The sequence below is a fragment of the Lacerta agilis genome, chromosome 2, assembly GCF_009819535.1.
Source record: "Lacerta agilis isolate rLacAgi1 chromosome 2, rLacAgi1.pri, whole genome shotgun sequence".
NCBI lineage: Eukaryota > Metazoa > Chordata > Lepidosauria > Squamata > Lacertidae > Lacerta > Lacerta agilis.
Genome location: NC_046313.1, coordinates 26,325,231 through 26,350,775, shown reverse-complemented (window position 1 = coordinate 26,350,775; position 25,545 = coordinate 26,325,231). Strand labels below are relative to the sequence as shown.

Sequence of the window (25,545 nt, the reverse complement as noted above, 5' to 3'; positions counted from 1 at the left end):
AGCTGAAGGCATAGAAGAGCAACAGAGGGAAGAACATGTCAAAGAGAGTTGCAGCAAGAACACAGCCCTCCTTCACACTGCTCTTTAAAGGGAAGGTGTCTGAGGATGAAGCATCATACTGGATTGTGCCACACATGTTCTCGTGGAAGGACATGGCCATTTTGTAGAGCTTAGGTGGGCATCCTGTCTTGTTGGGCAGTGTGAAGAGTACTTTTCAGCTGACAAGGTCAAAGCCCTTCATCAGGTCTATGCAATCTGAATTAGAAATCAGGAGACACAAGGGCTCATTTTAAAATCACAAGAACATAAAAGCACCCTTCTCACCCCCATAATAACATATCCTCATGCATCACAGATGCATTTATAGAACAAAACTAAGGAGACACGCTGAAGGTTCTCATGAATTAGACTAGGCAATTGAAATTTGAACTGTGAGCATCCATCCGAAGCAGCACAAGTTTTTGGATGTAAGGTTCTTAGAGGTTGTGTTCATAGCGATGAGTTGCCAGAAATTCATGCCAATTCATACTGGCATGACAACTTCCTGTGTTGCACCTGTGTATGTGTGTGTACACATGTATATCTTCTAAAATTACTCTGCTACAGTATTTTATGCAGAGCCTGTCAGCTGAAGAGGGAGCAGAAATAAATGTCTCCCTATAGGCAGTACAATAGGTTTCTTGCATGCTGGGTAATGTTAAAAGGCTGAAATATGTCTTGCAATGAATTCATATAACTTTGCTTGCAAGAAGCAGGCACATTCATCGCATTAGAAAGGCAAGAGTACAGTTATTAAAATAAGAATTATGTATGTACTTTGAGTTGTCAGGGGGTGGTATTAACTGGTCCACTGAACGTGCCCCCCTCCCCAGTGATTTGAGAACCACTTGAATAGGCAGATTCATGCAGGATGAGTCTTAGAAGCTCCAGGTTCAAGATAAGCATGCCCCTAAATTTCTGTGGAGCCACAAATTTGCACAGGCTGTTGGTTCATGTCAGTGACTGTGGTCTTGGGTTCAAAAATGTTAATGTGCAGCAGTGTAAGGCACTGAACAGACACTGCTGCTGCTCCAGAAAATACTTATTAAAAGAACATACAGAGGAGGGCATAATAAGATAACAAGTGACAGCGGACAACTAAACAAAATATTGCCGTGCATTTTGAATAGTGCTATACTTTATAGAAGGGATGCGGGTGGTACTGTGGTCTAAACCACAGAGCCTAGGGCTTGCCGATCAGAAGGTCGGCGGTTCGAATCCCTGCGACGGGGTGAGCTCCTGTTGCTCAGTCCCTGCTCCTGCCAACCTAGCAGTTCGAAAGCACGTCAAAGTGCATGTAGATAAATAGGTACTCCTCCAGCAGGAAGGTAAACGGTGTTTCCGTGTGCTGCTCTGGTTTGCCGGAAGCGGCTTAGTCATGCTGGCCACATGACCCCTCGGCCAATAAAGCAAGATGAGCGCCGCAACCCCAGAGTCGTCCATGACTGGACCTAACAGTCAGGGGTCCCTTTACCTTTATATTTTATAGGCTATGGGTTGAGAGAGCAACGTGTTTTTCAGCTAGCCCTGAAACTTCATATACAGTTGTATGGTGGGTAGGTGGATGTTGTGTGAATGTGAAGCCCTCCATTTTCATGCTTCAATACAACAAATTCCAGAGCTGTGTGGTATGATATGTACAGAAGAGTTCAGCAAAAGGGGGTGGGGTGGGGCTGGGGATATGTACTTGAGGGCCTCTGTTGGCTGATCCCATTTTCAGTCCTCTATTCCAGCTTCTTCTCATTCTATTCATTACAGTAACCTACCTTGTTGGTAATGAGCACACATAGCTCTTGCTGGGCTTTCTGGGGGAGAGATATTTTGAAAAGTAACAAAGACACGAATACCCAACAGACCTGTGTGTTCTTAGTGCCTCTGGGAGGCCCAGAATGGGCATGTGAATAATCCATGTATTTCTCCAAAACCAACATTTATAAGGACCAGCCAAAATATCACGAACTAGTGAGCAAAGTTTTAGTTCTAGCTCTTCATCTGGCTAGGTGGTATCCAAATGGGGGGTGGGGGCAAGGGAAACAAGATTTAAAAGTACAAAAATTAGACTGAATGTTTTAATCATGTGATCAGCATTTCATTTCTATTCCAAGATCGAAATTACAGACTGAATTAGTTTCTGCTAGGTGCTGCAGATATCGGGTTACACCTGGGTTTTAGAATAAAGAAAAAATGGCTGACACACATACCCCCTTTTTAAGAACATAAAACCTGTAACAGAGATCTCTGTCAATATTTTTTCTGCATACCTGAAAGCCCTACTGGTCATCAAAGCAAAACACTAACTGGCTGTATATTCAAGCAATTTTTTTTTCTTAATCACAACATGTTTTACAGGTGGATTTGCAGTTCCTCAGTATTTTTTTTTAATTGAACCACCAAGATAATTTGCCAGGTAATAAAACATTTGGTACTTCATCAACTACAGCACAAATGCAATTAATTTTCTCTTGATACCCATAGCTACACAGGCATTGAAACATTTGGAAATGTTACTACTTTAATTACTAATTAGCTTCAAGCTGTTGGTCCAACTACTTTGGCCAAACTGACTTTTATGTGCTTGTTTCCAAGTCTAGAGAACAGTACGTAGATGTTTTAAAAATAAAAGAATTAGGATAATGCTATCTTTATTTTACCATTCAGAGTGGGTAATATATTAACTCCCAATGATTATTAAAAACATTTATCTACTTTCTGAGAATAGCTGTTCACCAGTGTGGTGCCTTATTAATCTAATAAATCACTCCAGATGGCCAATCAAAATGCATCGTTCTGTGCACACAGGGTGTGTGTTTTTAATGTGAGTACTTCAGTGTTGTTGTTTTTAAGTAGAAGTTTAAGAATATTTGGAGTGCTTTGAATAATTACTTGTTGAATGGAGAACCACAACACAGTTCTAGAGAGAGATTTGTCCAGCAATAACTATTTACTACCATAGATATGAGGCACATTCCAGCAAGAATTTTCCTTCCACAAGCTCCACTGGAAATAGATGTCCCATTTCTTTCATCAGGGTTTACAGGAATATATATATACAAAAGGGTTTTGGGTAGTAAGAGAATTTTCTCCCATGTCCTTCCCATTGCCATATTTTTAAATTACTGCGATCCTGTAATGTGTTCATTTTTACCTCATATTCCCTATCACCACTAATATTGAAGGGTTATAGCCTTTTTCCTGGAACTGAATTTTGCTGAGATGTTTGAAATTAAACAGGTGGATTGATATCTCACAGATCATACTCATAGGGCTGTCCCATCATTTGACTTGCTTTATTGGAAATAGTATTTGGTCTGCAGTCTGCTTCTATGCATGTGTACTCAAAAGTGTGCCCCATCTGTTCTGTGGGGCTTACTCCCAGGTAAGCGTACTTAGGATTGCCACCTTAGAAATCTGCAGCCAACATTGTGGCTGATTTTAAATACCCATGTACACAAAAAGCCCAAATCAAAGGCGAATCTGCTCCTCACATGTCTCTGCCCATCTTTCCCTCCCCTGCACAATCCTCACCCTCAACCACCTCCTTTCTTTGCCCTTCCACCACCATCCCCACAATCTCTCATGAGTCCACTCACTACTTCTCTGCTCTCCTGTCCATCTCTCTTCTTCTCCTCCCTTCTCTCCTACTGCACAATTGCTCATCCCCATTTGCTTGCTTTCTCTCACACACAAAGGCAGGTCTTGTTCATGACAAGACCTCACAAGCAATATAAGCATACCTGCGCAAAGGTTTGGCTCTTATTCAGGAAACATTTGAAAATGCTTATCCAATTTTGGAAGGTGCATTGGCAGTTTTTACACAATACTGGTGAACTCTCCAAACCCCACCTGGCCACAGTTACAGACTGGCATTCAAAAATGAAATGTTATGGGGAACAATAGTGCATAACTCTTTCACCATCCATTGCTCCCCGCCCCATAACACTTCCTCAAACTGCTTTTCTCCTAGAAGGAGTTCTAGACCTGTGCTTCCAGTAGAAAAACCTGTGGTTCCTTATAGAATCATAGAACTGTAGAGTTGGAAGGGACCCTGAGGGTCATCCAGTCCAGAAATCTCAACTAGATCATACATGACATTTGGCCATTCAAATTCTGCTTAAAAACACTAGAATCCATTATTAAACATCCCGTCCAAGGGATGTGCAATATACCTTTATGCTTGCTTCTTTCTCTACCTACCACCATCCTTTGCGTTTTGCTCAGGTTGCATAAGAAGTCGATTTGGGAGCCTGTTAACAGAGGTTTCATGGACATTGCACATGCTGTATTCTATAGGGTGTTCTTCACCAAAGATAGTAAAAAAAATATCCTAATGCTACACTGAACAATAATTAGTGTCTAATGAAACAAAAGCTAGCATTGCATATACTGTATCCAAGGAGCAAAATTGGTATATGCCAACAGTTGCAGCTGTGCTGTTTTCCTGATTATTCCATAGTTCATCTAGCTGAGCTTCTTGCAATCTATATAGTTCTCTAGAGTTATGTGGAATAGTCTCTTTCCTGAAAATGCCGTACGTGGCACATTCAGGAGTAAAGAATCCTGTTTTGTTCCTGGTGCCTTCTGCTGCCTGCATTAAAACACACACACACACACACACACACACACAATGAAATGTGAACTAAATGTAAGTAGGAGAGAGAGCCTGGATCCTTATGCTAAGACTCTGCTAGGAAACACATGCAGCAGGCAGGGTGACAGAGTAGATGCTCTTGTGAGGAATACATGCAAAAGGGGCTGCAAATACACCTAATTTCTATAAGGTTTGGTGTGGAGGGGAATGTTCTTTCTCTGAGAAATAGGCATTATGCTACTATGCACTGACTGGTGGCATTATGAATCATTGGCATCAGTCAGTGTTCGATTTATGGAAAAGCAGAACAATGTTTGTTTCAGGAAAAGAGTGTAGTGCTTTAACTGGTACTTAACAGCAGTGCTCAGGTAATCATAGATCTAGCCCTATTCCCACCTCACGAGTTCTGAAAACGTTTAAAGTAGGGAAGTGTAGTATTGGTGTTGTCCCTGTGTCTGACTGCAACTTTTAGGATCTTTTATGTTTAATGCAGGCAACATATGAACAAAAATATACAGTCACACCCTAGCCTCAATAGCCACAGGTTGCCACCTCAGCTCCACAGTGGCTCTAGCTCTGTTCAAATGATGGAGGATTTAGCCCCTTAGGAAACTGTTTCATCACTGTGAAACCAGCAGAGATCTCCCTATAACATTATTTATTGCTGCAAGGAGAAAATCCATCCTCTGTCCTTATTTCCACAACCCCTTGCTGACTGTTTCCATCTTGATATGGATAAAGCGGAGAACATCTTCATTGGCTTTCACATGGCACTGCTCAGTGGGATACTTCTGAATTGTAATTGGTTTCTGTCTGAGTGGAAGCCAAGAGGTGTTAGAAATCTGTAGTGTGTCATGATCCTAATCATGTAACACTATTCCAGACACCCACACACCTCTGGGAGACCCACATAGAAGTGAATAGAACAGAACAGAAGCTTGTCTTTTGTTTACTATAGAAAGACTTTTCTAAAGTCATAAAAAACGACTGCAAGGAGAGAACAAACATAGTGTGAGAATAGGCTTGCTGGATTGAGCCAATGATTCATTCTAGTCCATCATCCTCCATCTGGGAAGCCCACAAGTATGGCATGAGTGCAACAGCCATCCTCCACTGATTGACCCCCAACAGCAAAAATTGGTTTACACTTCCTTTACTGCCTCTGAAGGTAGAGATCGCAGTAGGTTTCATTACTAATGGCTGTTAATAGTCCTAACACTCAATAATTTTTCTTGTCTTTTTAAAGCCATCTAAGCCATTACGAATTGCATGTTGTGAAGGTGCATTCTTTTATCTCTAATTTTGTGCCTGTCAATTTCATTGGATGACCTCTAATTTGAAGTGTTATGAGAGAGGGAGTATCATTCCTTCCACTTCCTCTATACTACTGTATGTATAATTTTATAAGTCTCCATCCTGCCCCACCTTTGTAACCCAATCACCTAAGCTAAAAAAATGCAAATGTCCTCCTTTCTGGGGAAGGAATTAATGATATTGCTAAATCACTGATTTTGGATCACACTCTTAATCCCTTGCTGATAATTCACCACTCATTGAGACATTTGCACATGTACTGATCTCAGGTTGTTCCCATTTGTGTGTAGATGGTTTATATTCCATCCCCCTCCCGAGTTGCTAGAACTAAGTACTGCCTTGGTTTTAGCAACATCATTCATTGGCAGGACCGGCCTACCCATGAAGCAGGGTGAAGCGACAGTCTCAGGTGGCAGGAGCCATAGGGGCAGCAGATATTCATGTAGATCTTCTTTCCATCCTTGTTCCTGATGTAGATCTTCACTCACCCTTCTTCCCTGGTGGGGAATGGGCACCATTTTGTGGTTAGCCTCAGGTGCCAAAATGTTGTGGGCCAGTCCTGTTCATCAGTGCATTCCACTACAGCTCACCAGAGTATGAGGCCAAAAATACTGAGTTGTACCCAATGAAGCTGTCTTGTTCTGCTAGTGCAGCAGAACTTCTCCTTCCTCTCCTCTCTCTACAAACCCCCGCTGTGCCTCTCCCAAATCTGCCCTAGAAAGTTGAGGAACCGCCAGAATAGATGTGGGGGGTGCACAGGGAGGGGGAGTTAAGAGAGGAGAGGTTTCATTGCAAAGTGACAAAAGTATATCAATTTGCTCTGGTACATTGCCCTGTATGGAATCTTGTGATCAGGAAGCTAGTGCCCTGGTCCTCAGTGGTTTCCGGCATAAAATGAAGACGTTCTCTGCTCTAAAGTCCTTGCAGTAAAGGAACAACTTCACTGGATGCAACCTGTTGTCTGTTTATGCATGTGATAATTCCTCATATAATGACCACATAAAGAAAACCATGTGGCTCTTCTTTTCCATAATTTGGTATGGTAGAGCAGATAAGGTAAAACAAAGGCCAGCACTACAAACATACTTGGCATTATAGGCCAACGCAATATGGACAGACTAACTCCATGGGAGCTGTTACACAGGGAAGAAGCATTTCCTAATCCATACTTACAAAAGCCATGCTAAATGCCAACTGGTAATGTTTATATTATTGTCTTCTTTTCTTGACACAGAGCCCTTTAAGATCTTCTCCCAATTTATTCCTTTGAAATGACATTTTTATCAAAGTATATGTCTCCACTTGAATATACTTAAATGTATTTTATCTTGGGTTTGCTTATTGCTGTTCATTTCTCATGTTCCATCTAACAAACCTTGGATTGTTGCCAAAGAAAACTACTGGGGAGAGTGAGGGAGAATTATTATTTTTTAAATGATAAAATAAATGCTGTCTAGCTTTGTAATCTTGTTGTGATTTGTTTCCAGAGGATGGGCTGCTGTGAATTTTTTTGCATGGCAATATGATTTGGCATACTTTTTTCCGAACTGATAGGGACTGTCTGCCTATGGTTCTTAACAATAATCTCTAAGTGTGCCCTTTCTGCCTTTATTGATTGGTCTTTCTTTCTGTTGCAAACTGGGAGGTTCTGATAACCAAACTAAAATAAATGTTCTTCCTTGGATTCCTATTGATCTAGAACAAATTTAACGGCTACCATGCCCATTTTCTCAGTGGTAACCAATGCCTGGTCTCTCAGGCTACAGTACCAACAGATTAGCAGCACTGTTTTATATCAGTAGAATATTCATCATGGCATGAATAATAATTTAAAAGGATGTCATCATGAAAGCAAAACACCTGAGATGAGTGAGTGCTTGTGTTTGAAAACTGCAGGCCTGGCTATGAAAATCCAAAGTACATCTTTCTCTGCACAGAAAGCCAACTCACGTTTGACATTTAATATGTACGTTTTCATGCCGTTACACATCTGCCTAATTGTTTTCAGCAGCCATTCCCAAAATGTGAGCAGCATCAACTTCTTGCAATTGAGTGTGCTTCTTCCCTTAAATAACGGGGCAGAATCTTTACGATCCTCTAGCTGCTCAGGCCCTCGACAGGAAGAAGTACAGGATCTCCACATGTTGTCTCCAGTTTTGAATTATACCTTCTGTGTTTACACTTCCCTGCCACATACTTTATGGAGCCTTTTATTCATAAGGAATTATGCAGAAGTTGCACTCCCTCCATCTAAACAGAAGAAAGCCTTGGAGACAAGTATAAAAATGGTCCTGTACTAGGGATGAGCTTGCGGGTTCGTAACAGCAGCCACAAGATTCATATATATCTGCTGTGACAAGCCATTTATATGAGCTTCATAAATTTACGTTGCTGTTTAAGGAAATGGGATGTTCATTTGCTTTCTGAGAGAACTTGTAGCCTGAATGAGACAAGACAAAAACAAATAGACCTTTTCAAAAGAGTGAGTAAAGAATAGGTTTTGGAATATATGTCAAGTAACGGATACGGTTTATCAGCCATAGGCTTAAAATGTGCATTTTAAAATAAATGTCCCGAGTAAGAGGATTTCAGTGCCAATATCATTTTTGCAATGGATCTATGTATACATCTGCATTCAAGCAGTGCATTCCAGTTGAATTCCCTGTAGTTTGTCAATGAAAAATTATCTGCATTAGATTTCTTGAAAGTATTGCCTGTGTAGACATTTTATCATATTTATTTTAATTGGTTAAAAGAAACAACTGAGGCTTTGATCACTTGACAGCCCTGGGGCCCAATGGTGGATGATGTTCAGTTCAGAAGGTAATGAAGTGTATCAGAACAGAAAAACCTCATCTGCCCCTTGCTGGTTTTGGTCAGATTGCATGGGCTGAAGGGCCCCCTGTTCTGGTTGAAATTAGCAGGCATTTGGAATCGCAAGAACCCTTTCTTTGCCATTCTCTTTTTGTATTCATCATCATCATCATCATCATTATTATTAATTGGCAGATTCCAGAAGAACATGATTTGGAGAGCCAGGTCCGCAAAGAAAGGGAGTGGCGGTTTCTGCGCAATGCCAGAGTCCGAAAGCAAGCACAGAAAATCATCCAAAAAGGTGACCAACTTTTTCTCCCTTACCCACCCCCACTTTATACATCTCCTGGCACCAAGGAGAATGCTTATCCACTCTTTACATAAGGCCATGAACAAGAACACTGTTCATAAACCATTTGTTTGGCCAATGTTGACCTCTTTAGCATGAGCTTCTGCTCACAACTTCAGCTTGTTTTGTTGTAATGGGGTTGTTTGCTTTTGAGAGCTAGACAGTCTTTTTCTTCTTGGGTAAAGCACATGATGAGACTATGCATGTGGAGCCAGCAGGCTGCTAGTTACAAGAGTCTGGGAGATACTCTGCTCTGGTATTGCCAATACGATTTGTGGTTGTCCCACTGTTTCCTAACCCAGGAATTTAGGAGCTACACAAGGATCACTGCCATGGAATTTCTGAATGGAAAAGGCTGTTCTCTGCTCCTGTCTGTTTCCTGACTAACCCAGGAGTTTCAGCGTGCCCCAGTTATATTGTTTTCCTGGGGTGGCAGGTTCTTTCCCTACAAATTGTAGCCCCTTCTTCCTATCCTTGTGTGCCTGTGTTTTCAACAGGTATTTCAGTCCTTGCCTAAGTCAGCTTTTCACTACATTCATGCTACTTTGCATCACTGAGGTCTGGTTTTTAATGTGAGCCAAGAGAGTGATAGACAGACACAGAGGGAGAAGACTAATGTGTCTCTCTCAGCAGCAGGACACTTGCCCTCCAACCCCATCTCCTCTTGCATCCTGTGTACATGCTCCTTTTTGCACGTATGTTGCGTGGGTGCATTTGTTTAGTAGTGGTTAGAATTAATTAGCTAATTCTCCATAACCCAGGAAATGTGCATGTTGTAGCTGAACTATTCCGCACTGAAGTTCAAAGCATGTGCATATTTTGATTGTGTGTGCGTGCTCAGTAATCATTATCCCCATATTAAGATCTGTGCATAAACGTAAGTAACTAGCTAAACCTGCCCATGTAATTCTATTGCCTCTGTCTAAAGCTGGGATTCCGGGGGGTGAGGGTGGGGGTTGTGCATATGTGAAACATGTGCCTACTGAGGAAGCTTGCTAACACTGAATGCTAGTAGCAGAGCTTTTGGACAGTCATGCTGATCAGAAATGGCATGTCCCACCAAAAGCAAAATATTCGAGATAAAACGAATTGCTCAAAGACGTTGAACATATGCTGCTGAACATAGCCAGGCTTTTCTTCCATCCGGTAGAGTTTAGATGGATGCGGCAGCTTGTTTACAAGAGACGGTGTTGCAGGCGAAATGCCAACATTTTCACCTTCTCCAAAGAGCAGAGTCAGAGTTTGATAGGTGTCTAATACTGCTGGGGTTTTCAGCAAATTAGCTTGTGATCTGCAAGAGTCTGCTGTATCCCCTTCACATCCACAAGGCACCTAAAGGGTTTCAGTATCCTTTGGTTTTATGGGGCCCCATAAATGATTGTTTATTCATATCCTGTCATGTTTCTGCAATGCTTGTTTATGTGTGGACTCTTTTACACTTACAGCTTCTTTCCCTTCATATGCATTGGACTCACGTTTCATCAGCATATATATTCAGTGCTGTACTGAAAGCGCATCTTGCTTATTTATAACTCTTTATTCATTTACGAGGCAGCAGTCAGGCTGTGGGCTTTATTGTTTAATGACAGAGGATATTTGAATTCCCTGTATCTTGCTGAAGTGGCCCCTTAATTTTGCATAGCTGTGGTTAGAATTGACATTTTTACTCTTTCTGCAGCTTGGTTGGCCAGTGAATAAGAGCAAATTTGTGCTGTTCACCTATACTGCCATTTTCAGCATGACTCAAGATTGCTCTCACCAGGGATGAGAAAATTTGGGGGGACTTTCCGTCTACAGATGTCAGCTGGGGAAAGATTAGTGTGAAATATTAATCTGTTGAGAGAGATGGTCTGTCTCTCACATATAGCTCAGTCCTTTGAGACCTAGTAGGCTTGAGTCAGCAGAGAAGAGAGCCTTACATTTTTATTTTAAAGGAACAATGCATACAACTGTGCAAACAGTGAAGGATGCCAGTTTCAGAATTTTATTTTGCATACCCTTAGCAGTGGTGGAAACACTGGAGGATTTTTTTTGATGCTGTCCATTTTGGAAATCTGCCTCCACTTATCTGCAAAAAAACATTTTGTCACCAAAATATAGTCCGATTTGCTATACATTGGAACTCCAGAAAATGATGTTCTTGTGTGAACTTGCCATTAATATTTGGGGGCTTTGAGCCTTATTTAAGTTTGAAACTTTGGCTCTTATCATAGTTGCGCATTACATTGTAAAGGTATCTCTTTTTTTCACCTGCACGTTCAGCCTTTATTGGCATAGTGCAATAAGTATTTAATGAGGCACAAACATTTTGGCTGCTTAATCCAATCTGTTCTCATCTTAACCTCCTTAGAGCGCTGCTATCAAAATCTGAAAAGATTTGTGAGATCTCCAATTTGTCAGGAATGCAATGCAATGTCAGGAGAGGCTATCAAACAGTGAAGACAACTTGGCAGTCTTTCCCTGTGCTCTCACATAGAAAATAGACATGTAATGCTGGAGGGAATCAAGTACAATAGTTGGGCACTTGCTGAGTGATGTTTTCATTTTCTGTGTGGACCGAGGACAAATAAAGATAGCCTGGACAGAAACAGGGTGGGTTCCCTCCTTTAATTTGAGGAGACCAGGCATAGCATATTTCAAGAACCTCCTTTGTAGAATACTAAATTATGTACATTCAATGTAGTCTTGAGTATCAGAATTTATTTTTTATGATTATGAATATTTATTACATTTCTACCCCGCTGTTCCTCCCAAAGGAACCCAGAGCAAAAAAAACAAAACCACCCAAATGCTAAAACAATATAATAAAAATAAAACATATTTATAAGCAATTTAAAATATTTTAAAACATAAAACAATCACATATCCTCACAGCTTAATAATTTCAAAGTTACCATGAACAGTCTTTCAGCTATCCGGTACTTGGGTAAACAGGAGTGTTTTTAAGTCCCTACTGAAAGTTACTAATGAGGGAGGGAGATGCTCCTCCCGAGGGAGGGCGTTCCATAAATAGAAAACCACTAGCAGGGGAAGGCCTTCTCATGAGTTAATGCCAATCAGGCAGCATATCATAGAATCATAGAGTTGGAAGAGACCACAAGGGCCATCCAGTCCAACCCCCTGCCAAGCAGGAAACACCATCAAAGCATTCCTGACAGATGGCTGTCAAGCCTCTGCTTAAAGACCTCCAAAGGAGACTCCACCACACTCCTTGGTAGCAAATTCCACTGCCGAACAGCTCTCACTGCCAGGAAGTTCTACCTAATGTTTAGGTGGAATCTTCTTTCTTGTAGTTTGAATCCATTGCTCCATGTCCGCTTCTCTGGAGCAGCAGAAAACAACAACCTTTCACCCTCCTCTATATGACATCCTTTTATATATTTGAACATGGCTATCATATCACCCCTTAACCTTCTCTTCTCCAGGCTAAACATACCCAGCTCCCTAAGCCGTTCCTCATAAGGCATTGTTTCCAGGCCTTTGACCATTTTGGTTGCCCTCTTCTGGACATGTTCCAGCTTGTATATTGTATATTGTATATAATGGCAGTCCCACTGATAGGACCTCCCTTGCCAGTCTTAGGGCTCAGGGTGGTTGGCATTGTGAGAGGTCCCGATACCACTATTCGTGTTGTTTTTCTCTTCCTTTTCCTCCCTAGGTATTTCACGACTAGATGATCAAATCTTCCTGAACAGGAACCCTGGCATGCCGTCAGTGGTCAAGTTTCACCCATTCACCCCATGTATAGCGGTGGCTGACAAGGACAGCATCTGGTAAGGCACTGGCATTTTAAACACTCTTGAGCTGGTGCCCTGTTCTTGCTGCTAAGCAAAAGCCTCATACATGCAGTCATCTTGTTGTGCCTGGATTTGTTACAGACCCTGCTAATAGAATTTCAGCCTTATTACTTTCTCTGTGGAAGCCGGAGGTGTAATGAAGAGACATTAATCAAAAGTTGTTAAATACTCGGGGGGGGGGGGCACTGGAGGAATACATTTGATTTGGAGCCAGTATATAGAATAACATTATTATTATTTTTATCCTGGGAACTTAAAATCCACTTGGAACCTGAATCCAACTTACCTGTCTGTTTCCCCCCCTGCCTTTCCCAGTTTTTGGGATTGGGAAAAGGGAGAAAAGCTGGACTATTTTCACAATGGGAACCCACGCTACACAAGGATCACTGCCATGGAATATCTGAATGGACAAGACTGTTCTTTGCTCCTGACTGCTACAGGTGGGTATTTTTTTTAAGGGAGGGCTAAGAAAGTTTTTTCTGCCCTGTCTATGGACCTCGTCTTGCATTTCAGTCACACAGAGGTTTATTATTATACATGCTTCTTTATTTTATTCATCTGTTTTAGTAAAGGGACCCACCTTTTAATAAAGGTTGTATTTTTCTGAACCAAAAGTGAAAACTTCCATAGCCTTTTATTTTGCACTGTCTTCAGTGCATCCTGCCACAAACTTATTGAGTCACCACAAAACTCTTCAAGCACACTGGAGCATCTCTGTTTGAGAAGCTTCTTGTGAGCTGTCTCTCACTGTGTCCGTTGCCCTCACCTTCATTTCATCCCAAGTTCGGAAAATGCTTTGGGAATCAGGACAGTCTAGCACTAGCCTATTCCCCCATACCACTTTTTCTCATCCTGACATCAGGAATCCTAACCATCAGTTTTAACCCCTGTGCACTTTCTTCAGCTGTCACAACTCCAGAGTAATCCTCTGCTCCATAGGACTTCAAGCCGGGTTAACGGATTAAGTAAGCTTCTCCAGAGACCATTCTTCTTGCAGGGTGTGTCTTCAGGAATATCGTGCTATGTGACAATCGTTTCCAAAAGCAGCATTATTTTGTGCAGCCTATTGCCCAGAATATCTTTCCTAAGCATATCATTGTTTTGGAGCAAAGTGCTAGTGCTAGAACAACACTAATGTTGGGTGCATAAGCAAGACTTCAGGTCCCATGAACTGCAGTGGGAATCGTATGTGTACACATAACCAAATGAAAAACTGTGCATCCATTCAGGGAAACATCCACCTCAGCAAAGTGTGACCTGATTCTCTCCCCCCCCCCCAACAAACAATACATTTGAGGGTTTGGTATGTGAAATTCATTTGGAAAATTATTGTGCATACTATAATTGTTTTCAGTTTTAGCCTTCTTGCTTTGAGTCTATAGCCAAGGTAATAACAAAACCTTTATAGATAATAATCTGTATTTATTCTAGCCCTATCTAAGTTTATGATACAGTTAATGAATACAGCCTTGTCCATAACAAGCAGGAAGAAGCTAAACTACTGAGTCTATTTTCATTAAGCAGGTCTGAATACTGCTGCTATCACCAATTTAGAGAGACAGAGACTTAAAAGAAACACACAAAAAGCATCAAACAGCACTTCAGACAAATGTGCTTGGAAGGATACAGTAAATCCCATTTATTTATTACAGTGACTACTGGAACAGATATATTAAGGCAAAATGTTTTGGCTTCTGCCTTCTGTGGCTCCCTTTTACTCTTGTGTCAGTCAAAGGGTGCTGTAGTCGTCTGACCACCTTGACTACAGCACCCTTGATTTATATGAGAGCTGGTGAAGAAGGTGGAAGCTGAAATGTTTTGCTGTAATACCTCCATTTCAGTAGTCCCTCTACAGATAGATAGGGGGATGGTGGGGAGTGAGCACTGTACTATTTTTAGATTAGAGCATCCTCAATGTTCCTGTATAGTCTCAAGCATATAAACTAATAAAACATGTGCTGCTATATACTGTAGCAGCAGCAGCATAAAGTGCTGTTTTTCCTGTTTCCTTAAACAGCTGGATTTTTTTTATTGCTGAAGTGTTTGACTTAATAAGGAAAATTGGGCCAAGGGACTGTGATACAGCTAAAGCATTACTCCCATAAACAGTGGGGGGGGGATGTTTGCTGAATGACAAGAGGGAGCAACAAATAAGTTGAAGGTTTGGAGAAATAAGGTGCTGCAAGCAGACTGGTCTTAAAGATTGCCATGCCAGGCTAGAATCATTCATAAGATCCTTGCTCATTTTCAGGGGGAAAACACACTTCAAGGAAAAGATTAAAACAGAAAGGCAACAGAATCTTTATATTACATGTTCTCCAGTTTTGTCATAATGTGTGCCTCTAATTTAAAATCAAAAAGAACTTCCTATATGGTACCTATATGTTTAGCCCATAGGGCAAATAATGGTTTGGGAGAATATTTCTTAGGAAAGTGTTGCATGGATAAAACTTTAACCTACCTATCTTAATACTGCAACACAACCTAGATCAGATCCTTTCCCCTGCCTTTAGTGGCTACTGTTACACCAATGGAAGAACCAGTCCCCATCTCTTCTTGTATTATAACTCTCAGTGGGTTTTTCCACATGGCAGTTTATTGGAAACTCTGTGTTGCTCCTACAGGGCACATACAGTCTCATCCTCATCAAAATGAACCCCATATTACGGTATTTCCCCCCCCCCCCTGTAATCCAGATTGATTGTTTCCCCCCTCCTTTTTTAACCTATCAGAATTTCCACAGAACTGGTATATCCAGATTAAATGGGGAGAAATATGGGGTGGCATTTTGATGACAGCAATTTTGTGCAGATGCTGCAGAACTGTTACATTCATGGACAGCATAGAGTACACAGTAAGATGCTATTTGCACCCAGTGATCATCTAATTCAAAATCAAAATTGGGATAATACTAGGACTGCAGTAAGCAAAATTTCTTCCAAAATGGTTGACTTAATTACCAGTGAGGCCGTCTGGAAATACATAATCTAGGTTGCTGCCTGTGACTCTGAATGTAGCAGAGGATAGTGGAGCTTGGCATATTACTCCCTTACTTAAGTGGAAAATGGTCTCAACAATATGATTAGAAAGTGTCAGATCAAGCTTTCCATAGTAACAATTGATCTCTCCATAAGGATGCCTGCTTCCTGTTTGGAAAACCATGGTTTAGTGGAATCTGTCTGAAGCGGCATGAATTTTCTGCTGGAGCCAAATCAGTAATGGTGATTAACTTATGGTACTGGGTAAGCCCAGCTTAACCTTCTGGGCTGAATTGCCATAATTTTCTTTCTGTCATTCCTTCAAGATGATGGTGCTATAAGGGTGTGGAAAAACTTTGCTGACCTGGAGAAGAATCCAGAGATGGTAACGGCCTGGCAGGGCTTGTCAGACATGCTGCCAACGACACGCGGTAGGTATGACCTAGCATTCTATCTGAATTTGAAGGGGCAAAAGTACCGGTAGTTTGCCATCATTTGGAAGAGGGCTAGGTAACATGGAGTGGTCTTCACTGTCTACGGTAATACCTTGTTAACAATGTTTTGGTCTTTATGGAGCTGATGAGAAATTTCTGCCCCGCGATACTTTGAAAACAAATAATAAATGTGAGATTAAACAGAGATGCCGGATGGGGAATAGATGCAATCTTTTTCATAGTGCTGAACAGAGGAGTACAGGTGAGTTCTCTTCCTGGACTGCGCTGGCGTTTCATCACTAGAGGTCAGATCTAACTTTTTTGCTTCTAGATAGAGAATTGTTGTGTAAGGCTTTTCTAAGCACTGCCCTTCCTTGGACTCATTATTGCAGCTGGTTTTCTCCTCTCACTTTGGGGTTTTACCCCCAAAAAACTCACCTCTTGCCACTATCCTATTTTTTTGTTTGCTTGTTCCCTTTTGCCCCAGCTCTGCATGCTTCCCATATTACCTTGCTCAGCCTGCCTTGACTTGGGCACACCGCTTGCGGTATTTCCTGCTGTTCACTGTGGAGGGGGGATGGAAGGTCAAGTGAAATGTCACATTTACAAGATGGTAGTGCAAGTAGATTTGATGTTGAGAATCCAGGAAGGGTTAGGTGTCAACAAGAAACCCATTGCTTAACAAGCCCGGCTGAGAGACTGATGTGCAGGGTTAGGTGACAAAAAAAAAACCCACTATGCCGGATGTGATAATGAAGGATACTTGCTCTGCTTCCAAGACACGAGGAGTCATTAATGCTCTGACAATTCTCATTTCTAAACCTGTGCATCTCAGCACTGAAGCCTGACAACCGCTTATTTGAAAACTTCCTGTTGCTAAACCAGCACTTTGCATTCCCTTTAAAATATTTGTGCTGGCATAGCCAGTAAGTGATAGTGGTTTGACACGTCAAAATAAAAATCTCTGCCCTTTGAACATTAAGGGTTTTACATTTCAGTAGCGCTGCCTACATGTTTTCCTTTAATGTCCTCTTCCTCCCTCACATTGCCCTGCTTTTCCTGTATAATGTGCCTTCTAGCTATTCATTGGAATTCACAGAGGATGCCTCACTCAGATCTTAAAACTTTGACAGACCTTCCTCTGGTTCTTTCCATGAAAAGAATATTATGGTGATTCTGTTCCTTTTGGGCCAGGTAGCCTGAAATTTGAGGTGCAGTTGCTGCAAACCCAAGCTTCTGTAGCGCGCCATTACATGTGCACAGAACCAGTCATAAAGTATGGGAAGTTAGATGTCTGCTATAAACATTGCTGTGAGTGAAATCCTGCCATTTACAGGAATATTGCCAATAAGAGCAATGGGGAAGCAGCTAAAAGATGCTTATCTTGTGGTTCTTGAACTCCCTCTGCTGCTTTGGGTGGAGAGTAGAGTGCCAAAGTCAAATCTTGTTGATCTCTCCAGGTCTTGTCCTCACAGTCCCTTTACCAAGCTTTAAAGCTTACTTGATGTTCATTAAACACACATCTCACCCTAAAGCATCTTGAAAGCACATATTTGAGAATCAGCATAGCCAGTGCTGGATTACCCAGTAGGTAGACTTAATATGTGCTGCTTAGGGCACCTGCAAAGTAGGCACACCAAAAATATGAGGGTGTGTATGTGTATATACATATACATATACATATACATATAAACAAGCACTGAATTAGTCATCATAGGAGAAATTAGAACTTTGTTAGACTTCCTTATGCTCCATGACACACACTTCTCCCATTTTTCTGTTATTTTTTATGACTTATCACCACCTAAACCAATGAATTTATCCAGAATTTGCAATCAGAAAATCTAGAAAGAAATTACAGTGCTACCTCGGGTTACAGACGATTCAGGTTACAGACGCTTGAGGTTACAGACTCTGCTAACCCAGAAATAGTACCTCGAGTTAAGAACTTTGCTTCAGGATGAGAACAGAAATCGCGGGGTGGCGGCGTGGCGGCAGCGGGAGGCCCCATTAGCTAAAGTGGTACCTCAGGTTAAAAACAGTTTCAGATTAAGAACGGACCTCCAGAACGAATTAAGTTCTTAACCCGAGGTACCACTGTATCTTAATTTTAGCATATTTGTAAGGTTTGTGCCACACACACACACACACACACACACACAGTTACATTAGCAAATACTTCAAGTACAAATGCACTAAGCAAAAAGGCTAATTTAAATGGAATATGTATAGAATCATTGAGACAGCTAGAGCGCCAGTGGCACAAAACTAATTCTGAATCGGACCGGACACGGGTTAGAGCTGAACATCGAGCCTACCAAGTGGTGATAGCGACGGCGAAGAAGACTTTCTTCTCTGCCTCTATTGCATCTGCAGAAAATAGCAGCAGGAGACTCTTTCAGGTGGTTTGCAATATTGAAACCACCTTTGTCATTGGGGCCTGATAGGGATCCCAAGATCTCCTGCAATGCTTTTGCAAAGTTTTTTGCAGATAAAGTTGCTCAGATTCGGAAGGAGGTAGATACCACCATGGGAGCAGGGCCGGGGTAAGAGAGTGCTAGAGCCCTGTCTGGTCAAGTTGCATGGAATCAATTTCAACCCGTTACCACCGATGATGTGGACAGGCTGCTTGGACACATGAAACCAACTACCTGTCTCCTTGATCTTTGCCCATCCTGGCTAATAAAAGCAAGCCGGGAAGGGCTGGGTGATGGGCTCTGTGGGGTGGTGAATGCTTCCCTCTGTGAGGGTGCATTCCCAGACCTGCTGAAAGAGGCAGTCATTAAACCGCTTCTTTAAAAAACGTCTTTAGACCCGGCCAATATGGCCAACTATCACCCAGTCTCAAATCTTCCATTCTTGGGCAAGGTGATTGAGCGGGTGGTTACTGAACAACTTCAGGCACGCTTGGAAGAAGCAGACCATTTTGATCCCTTCCAGTCAGGATTCAGGCCTCATCATGGGACTGAAACTGCCTTTGTCGCGCTGGTTGATGATCTCTGGTGGGCTAGGGACAAAGGTGAGAGCTGTTTCCTAGTTCCTGTTTCCTAGTTCTGCTGGATCTCTCAACAGCCTTTGATACAATCAACCATAACATCCTTCTGGACTGTCTAGAGGAGCTGGGGGCATTGTTATACAGTGGTTCCGCTCCTTCCTCATGGGCCGTGTCCAGAAAGTGGTGTGGGGGGGTGAGTGTTCAGACCCCTGGGCCCTCACTTGTGGGGTGCTTCAGGGTTCCGTCCTCTCCCCCATGCTTTTTAACATCTACATGAAGCCACTGGGAGAGATCATCAGGGGGTTTGGGCTGGGTGTCCATCAATATGCGGGTGATACCCAGCTCTACCTCTCTTTCAAATCAGAACCAGTGAAGGCAGTGAGTGCCTGGAGGAGGTTGGATGATGGATGGTGGCTAATGGATTGAGGTTGAATCCTGACAAGACAGAAGTACTGTTCTTGGGGGACAGGGGGCGGGCTGGTGTGGAGGACTCCCTGGTCCTGAATGGGGTAACTGTGCCCCTGAAGCACCAGGTGCGCAGCCTGGGAGTCATTTTGGACTCACAGCTGTCCATTGAGGCTCAGGTCACTTCTGTGTCCAGGACAGCTGTCTACCAGCTCCATCTGGTACGCAGGCTGAGACCCTACCTGCCCGCGGATTGTCTCGCCAGAGCAGTGCATGCTCTAGTTATCTCCCGCTTGGACTACTGCAATGCGCTCTACATGGGGCTACTAGACTGGTGACTGGGGGTGGCCGCCAAGACCATATAACACCGGTCCTGAAAGACCTACATTAGCTCCCAGTATGTTTCCAAGCAAAATTCAAAGTGTTGTTGTTGACCTTTAAAGCCCTAAATGGCCTTGTCCCAGTATACCTGAAGGAGCATCTCCACCCCCATCGTTCTGCCCGGACACTGAGGTCCAGCGCTAAGGGCCTTCTGGCGGTTCCCTCACTGCGAGAAGCAAAGCTACAGGGAACCAGGCAGAGGGCCTTCTCAGTAGTGGCGCCCGCCCTGTGGAACGCCCTCCCTTCAGATGTCAAAGAGATAAACAACTACCTGACATTTAGAAGACATCTGAAGGCAGCCCTGTTTAGGGAAGTTTTTAATGTGTGACATTTTAATGTATTTTCAATCTTTGTTGGAAGCCGCCCAGAGTGGCTGGGGAAACCCAGCCAGATGGGCAGGGTACAAATAATAAATTATTATTACTGTATTATTATTATTATTATTATTATTATTATTATTATTAAACAGCCAACCCCATCATCCCCAATCAGTGTGGCCAAGGCTTAGGGGTTATTGGATTTGTAATGCAAAATGTGGAGGACACCAGTTTGCGGGAGGCTAATATTAATGATACTGCGTCCAACGCTGGCAATAATATTTGAGAGCTGGCTTTGAAGTCCAAAGAAAATCTGATAAATCCTGTGTTACATTTCACTTCACAAAAATAGACAAGCAAACTTCATAACTAAAATTTGAAAATATTCATCTAAGATACTCATAGTCTGATAGCCAATACATTGCTTCTCTCAACAATCAATAAGTTAAACTAGAAATGTAGTTTTCTAACCCCTGTAATTCCTTTAAAGTAGGTGGAGAACTTGTGGCCTTCCAGTTAATGTTGAACTTCAACTCCCATCAGCCCCTGCCAGCATGACCAATGGTTCAGGGATGATGGGAGTTGTAGTGTAGCAACATTTGGAGGCCCATAGGTTCCCTAATCCTGCTTTAAAAGGTTTAAGATAAGGCGAGAACCTCCTATCACATGGACACAACTTGATATGTATTGCTGTACTCTGATATCCTCAGTTCTGATGTTAACAGCCTATAAGCCCTTTGTTATAAATTCTGAATGAGAGTTCCCGTTTTTGGCTAAAAATATACTCTGTTTAGCTATCATCTCTTATCTTAAAATAATTCATTTTTATTGTTTTGAGTCACTACCAAAAAAAAAGTCTGAGGCTGAAGAGAAGTGACATTTCATTGATTCAGTTCAATAAAATGTGTACAAGCAAATGTTGCCTTAACCCTTGGACTCCAGCATAGAGGCTGGTGTGTGCAGTCAAATCCAATTGTATCCTTGGCTCTTCCTTTGAAGTGTCTGCCACTGCTGTTGTCTGTGGCTGCAGTTCAAAAGATGAGAAGACAAGAAAAACCTGCCCATGTGACAACTCCTTTTAAACAACGTTCAGGCATCAAAAAATTAAAAATAAAACATTTAAGAGTTATGAGAGCAGAGCAAACCAACATATTGACATGAAAAATATACCCATGAAACATTGATTTACAGATGCAGCCTAGTCTGGGTAATAGGCAATGGTTTGTTTTTTGATAGTAAAGATCAGCTGTTCCTGATCATCCCCTTTTCACACTTTTCTATAGCATGAGCAAATGAATTCTGTACTGAAGAGTCACGCAGGTCCCTTGTGACTGTTGTTTCTGATTTCCACTATGGCTTGGATTTTCTCCCAGTAATTTCCTCACTGTTTCGGGGAATAAGAAACAGCACTAAGGGAGAGTGATTGTGCTTCCTTTACAGAACTATTAAATTTCTCTTTCAGTCCTTGATTTTGTTACTACCTATGCATATTGCTGTGGGAATGAGAGGGTTAGTTAAATTCACTCTGTGCAAAGGTGCAGGGTGAATTAAATGAGTCCTCTGTAGAAATGAAATTATTGTTAGAAGTGCTGGCCTTTGCTGTGGAGACTGCTGGTACAGTTTGGCACAGGGCTGTAATCTGACTCCTGCCTCTCTGAGATCATTGTGCTTGTGGCCTCAATTATGTGTATGGTACTTCCTCCTCCTTCCTCTTTTTTACATGGCCAGTGGAACGATACCTGAATTTTAGCATCCTCTGCTGTTGGTTGTTTTTCATCCATCTTTCTCCTCCATCTCCTAATCCTTAGTTGGTGATGTAATCATCTTGATGAAAAATGGGTCACTGACCTCACAAGGGGATTGAATGAACAGCAGGAGCAGAGGACACACTTAAAGGAGTGGGTGGACCTGACCTCTTTGTGAAAGCTTTCTCATTTGTGAAGAACAGGCTGGAGTGGATTAAAAGGGATGGAAGGAAAGGAATCTTATAAAAGTGTGTGTAATTCTCGAGGAAAACATTCATTTGCCTATATATAGGAAACCCAAAGGCTTCAGCTCTGTACTGACTACGTACTGCAAAAGGCTTTTTTCTTAGCATTGGTTATGCCCTTTCCTGGCTTAAATCTACCAAATACATCCATTGTCCATCTAAAAGTTAAAGGATTAGGTCTAAGAAAGACAGGAGCAAATTTCACATTATGCAAAGTTGTAATATTTTGGATCATGTGAAGATTAGAACAACTGTGTGAGCACTAGAGAATCAGGCAGGGGGTGGAGGGAACCACAGAATCTATGCACATTATGAGTCAGCTCCAGGCTGGTGCTGAATTGGTGTTGATATAATGACCATTTTAATGAAAGCACCCAGGCACCACCAGAAACAGTGCAGGCACAGTTCATATTGTACCACTCTGAAAGAGGTGGGGGGGGGGGAAGTTGCTGAAATTAACATCCGAATAAATTCAGCACTTGGCTGTTTTGGCCAAGCAGGTCTGTTCCTCATAACAAGAGATGGACCCTTTATTCTCCAGGTTTTCTTTGTGTGTGTGTGTGTGTGTGTGTGTGTGTGTTAGCAGTTGAACCAGTGAGAAGGGTGACATGGGGAAATGTGAAAGATATAAAAGCAGGGCAAGCGTTGTGCAAGTTAGTGCTTCAGTAGGTTACAGTCTCAAGGTGATTCCTGAGAGGATGCTACTCCCACAGGTGTCTGTTTTGTGGTTTCAGATACTATTTCAAAAGGTCCTGGTTTGTGTGGATTGCATGCAAGGTTTCACATGGAATAGACAGAGTAACTTTTTTTCTTTTCTTTTTTACAAAGAGGATGTTTAAGGTGAGTGGTTTAACAGAAAGCATAATGCAGGCTCCCAGGTCAGTCTGTAAACTGGTAGGGGAAGGACATGGCAGTTCCCATCAGCATAACCACATCCTGTGTATTACCAGTTAGGAGAGAAAGGAAGAGCAACAGCATAAGGAACATCTTTCCCTGAGGTCAGGTAGGCAGTCCATCTAGCCAAGGAGAAAAAAAGGTGGCATATAAATGTAAATAAATAAAGTACTCTGGCTGGTGCTCTCAGACTACCATACAGAACAAGTGATGCCTTTCAGTGGAGAGAATGGGCTGTCACCTCCAACTGGTGCATCTCTGACCTCTTTGCGTGCATCCATCACCACTGCTTTACTTCCTCCCAGTTTTGGGGCTTGTTTTAAAGGTGAGCCCATGGTGTTTGAGAGTGGCTTTTGCAAGTCCTGCCCTGGAAAAGGTCAAGCAGGTTCTCTTTCTAGAGTTCCGTGGGCAAACCAAGGGCAGCTAGGCTCAGCATGTGCCTAAGCTGCCCTGTCCTTAACAACTGTGCTGCCTCCGCCACCCTGCAGCTCCTCTCATTATCCAGCCTTCTTCCTGATGACTTCAAATAAATCCCCTTGTACTGCTAATTTCCCCCACTTAAACAGTTGTTTGAGCAGAGTCCTCTGTAAATTGTCCTTCCTCTCTGAATGAGTGCTCATTAGCAAATCATTGAAGTGTGCTTTGTTGGTGCCTACTGCGTTGGTTCACAGCTGAGCTGGTGGCTCAGAGTGAGGCCTGAGCAGCACATTGTTTGGCTGTTTGGATTCACCTCTCCCCTCACAGGGTGTCGGGTTTCTTTTTGGGTTTTTTTTTTTTGGATGAAGGGTCATTTGGAGCGCAGCTTTCCTTTCTCACTCCTCCGCTGACAGTGAAGTGCCTTTCATTCTAGGTAGAGTATAGCAGGGCCCTTCTGATCGGGATTTGAGCACATGAGCAAAAGAAGACCGGTCTTGCTTTCCTCCCCATGGCTAATGGCTTCCTAGGATGGCTGCTGTGATCAAGCTACTCGTCTTCCTTCCTTCCTTCCTTCCTTCCCTGAATGGAGGCCTCTCTGCTGCTACTGCTTCTCTCTAACTGTGTTCTTTTCTGTTCCTTTTGGGTTGCTTTTCCTAATCCTTTTTTAAAAATTTGTTTTGCTTTGGCTGACCAACTTACCCTTAGCATCAACCCCTTAATCCCTGTCTTCTCACAGGTCTGGCCCGAAGGGTTTCAATCTATCTTGACAGAAGTAAACAGGGAGGTGAGTGCTCTCTTTCCTCTTACCTACAATCAGCGTGGGAGGGGTGGTCCTTCTAATCATATGTGTTGTTGTTTTTAAAATGGCATTCCTTCTAACATCTCCTGGGTCCTGTTAATTCTTGGAGGCATCTTAGCTTCTCCTGGCCATCCCATTCCTTGCTTTGTATTGCTTGTCTGTACTATGCAGTGTGGGCTTCTACATCTGATATCCTGTCAAGATGGGCCTCAAGTGTCCACGTGGAAGAAAGGCAAAGGGCGGAGATTTGTGCATTTTCCTTCGCTTTGGGAGCCTGGTCACAAAATATGGAAATTGGAAAGTTTTCAAGATATGCAGAGGCAATATTGTTGTGTGATCACTTTAAACAAGGATCGCAGCAGGCCAGCCATACTCAGGGTACAGCAGCTTCTCGGCCACCACCATTACACTCATACAGTTCAAGAGATGGTCTGGAATGTTTGAGCATCTCTTCGTAAAATGCCTCTGTCTTTGTTGACTGCTACATTTCTTTGATTTGTAATTATGGGATGCTGAGTGAAAGTAAATGGCAGGTGTGACCTTGTTTCAATCTGGAAAGTTGGTTTCCGCCTTTGGCGATCAATTGTCTGGAAAAGGTTTTGAACATTTCCATCCTACAGTAAAGCATGTATTTAGCTCTATAGACTGAGACTGTGGGGAAAAAACCTGTGGAGGGTTGGGACTTGAAATCCTTCTCTGTTGCTTCAGCTTTTGAGATAGTGACAGATGGCTGGCACAACAGGACATGGTATGTGTGGTATGTGTTAGAAAGCTGATGTAATCTTCTTAGGCGCTGTATGAATTATTAATATTCACTAGTTGATAAGGGCTGGAATGTGTCTGCAGTGATTATCAGAACAAAGGTGGCTGTGTGTTCTGTGATTCAGGGTTCTCTTAGGTGGGGGGCCCTTTAAACTTTCTCTGGTTATTGGGAAGCAACGGAGAAGAACGTGCAAATACAATGGATTACTATGAGCACCCCATCTTTTGTAGAAACTTGCTGGCAAGCTGACAAAGCTAAAATTAGTAAGGGT

General features: G+C 42.4%; 1 protein-coding gene across 1 annotated transcript in view; it reads left to right on the top strand.

Moving 5' to 3' along the window:
• Positions 1 to 25,545, top strand: part of RPTOR (regulatory associated protein of MTOR complex 1) — a 312,090-nt gene that overhangs the window by 260,134 nt on the left and 26,411 nt on the right. Inside the window, 4 exon segments of the mRNA XM_033138999.1 lie at positions 8,951 to 9,056; positions 12,763 to 12,877; positions 13,217 to 13,341; positions 16,206 to 16,310. Coding sequence (XP_032994890.1) covers positions 8,951 to 9,056; positions 12,763 to 12,877; positions 13,217 to 13,341; positions 16,206 to 16,310 — 451 coding nt within the window.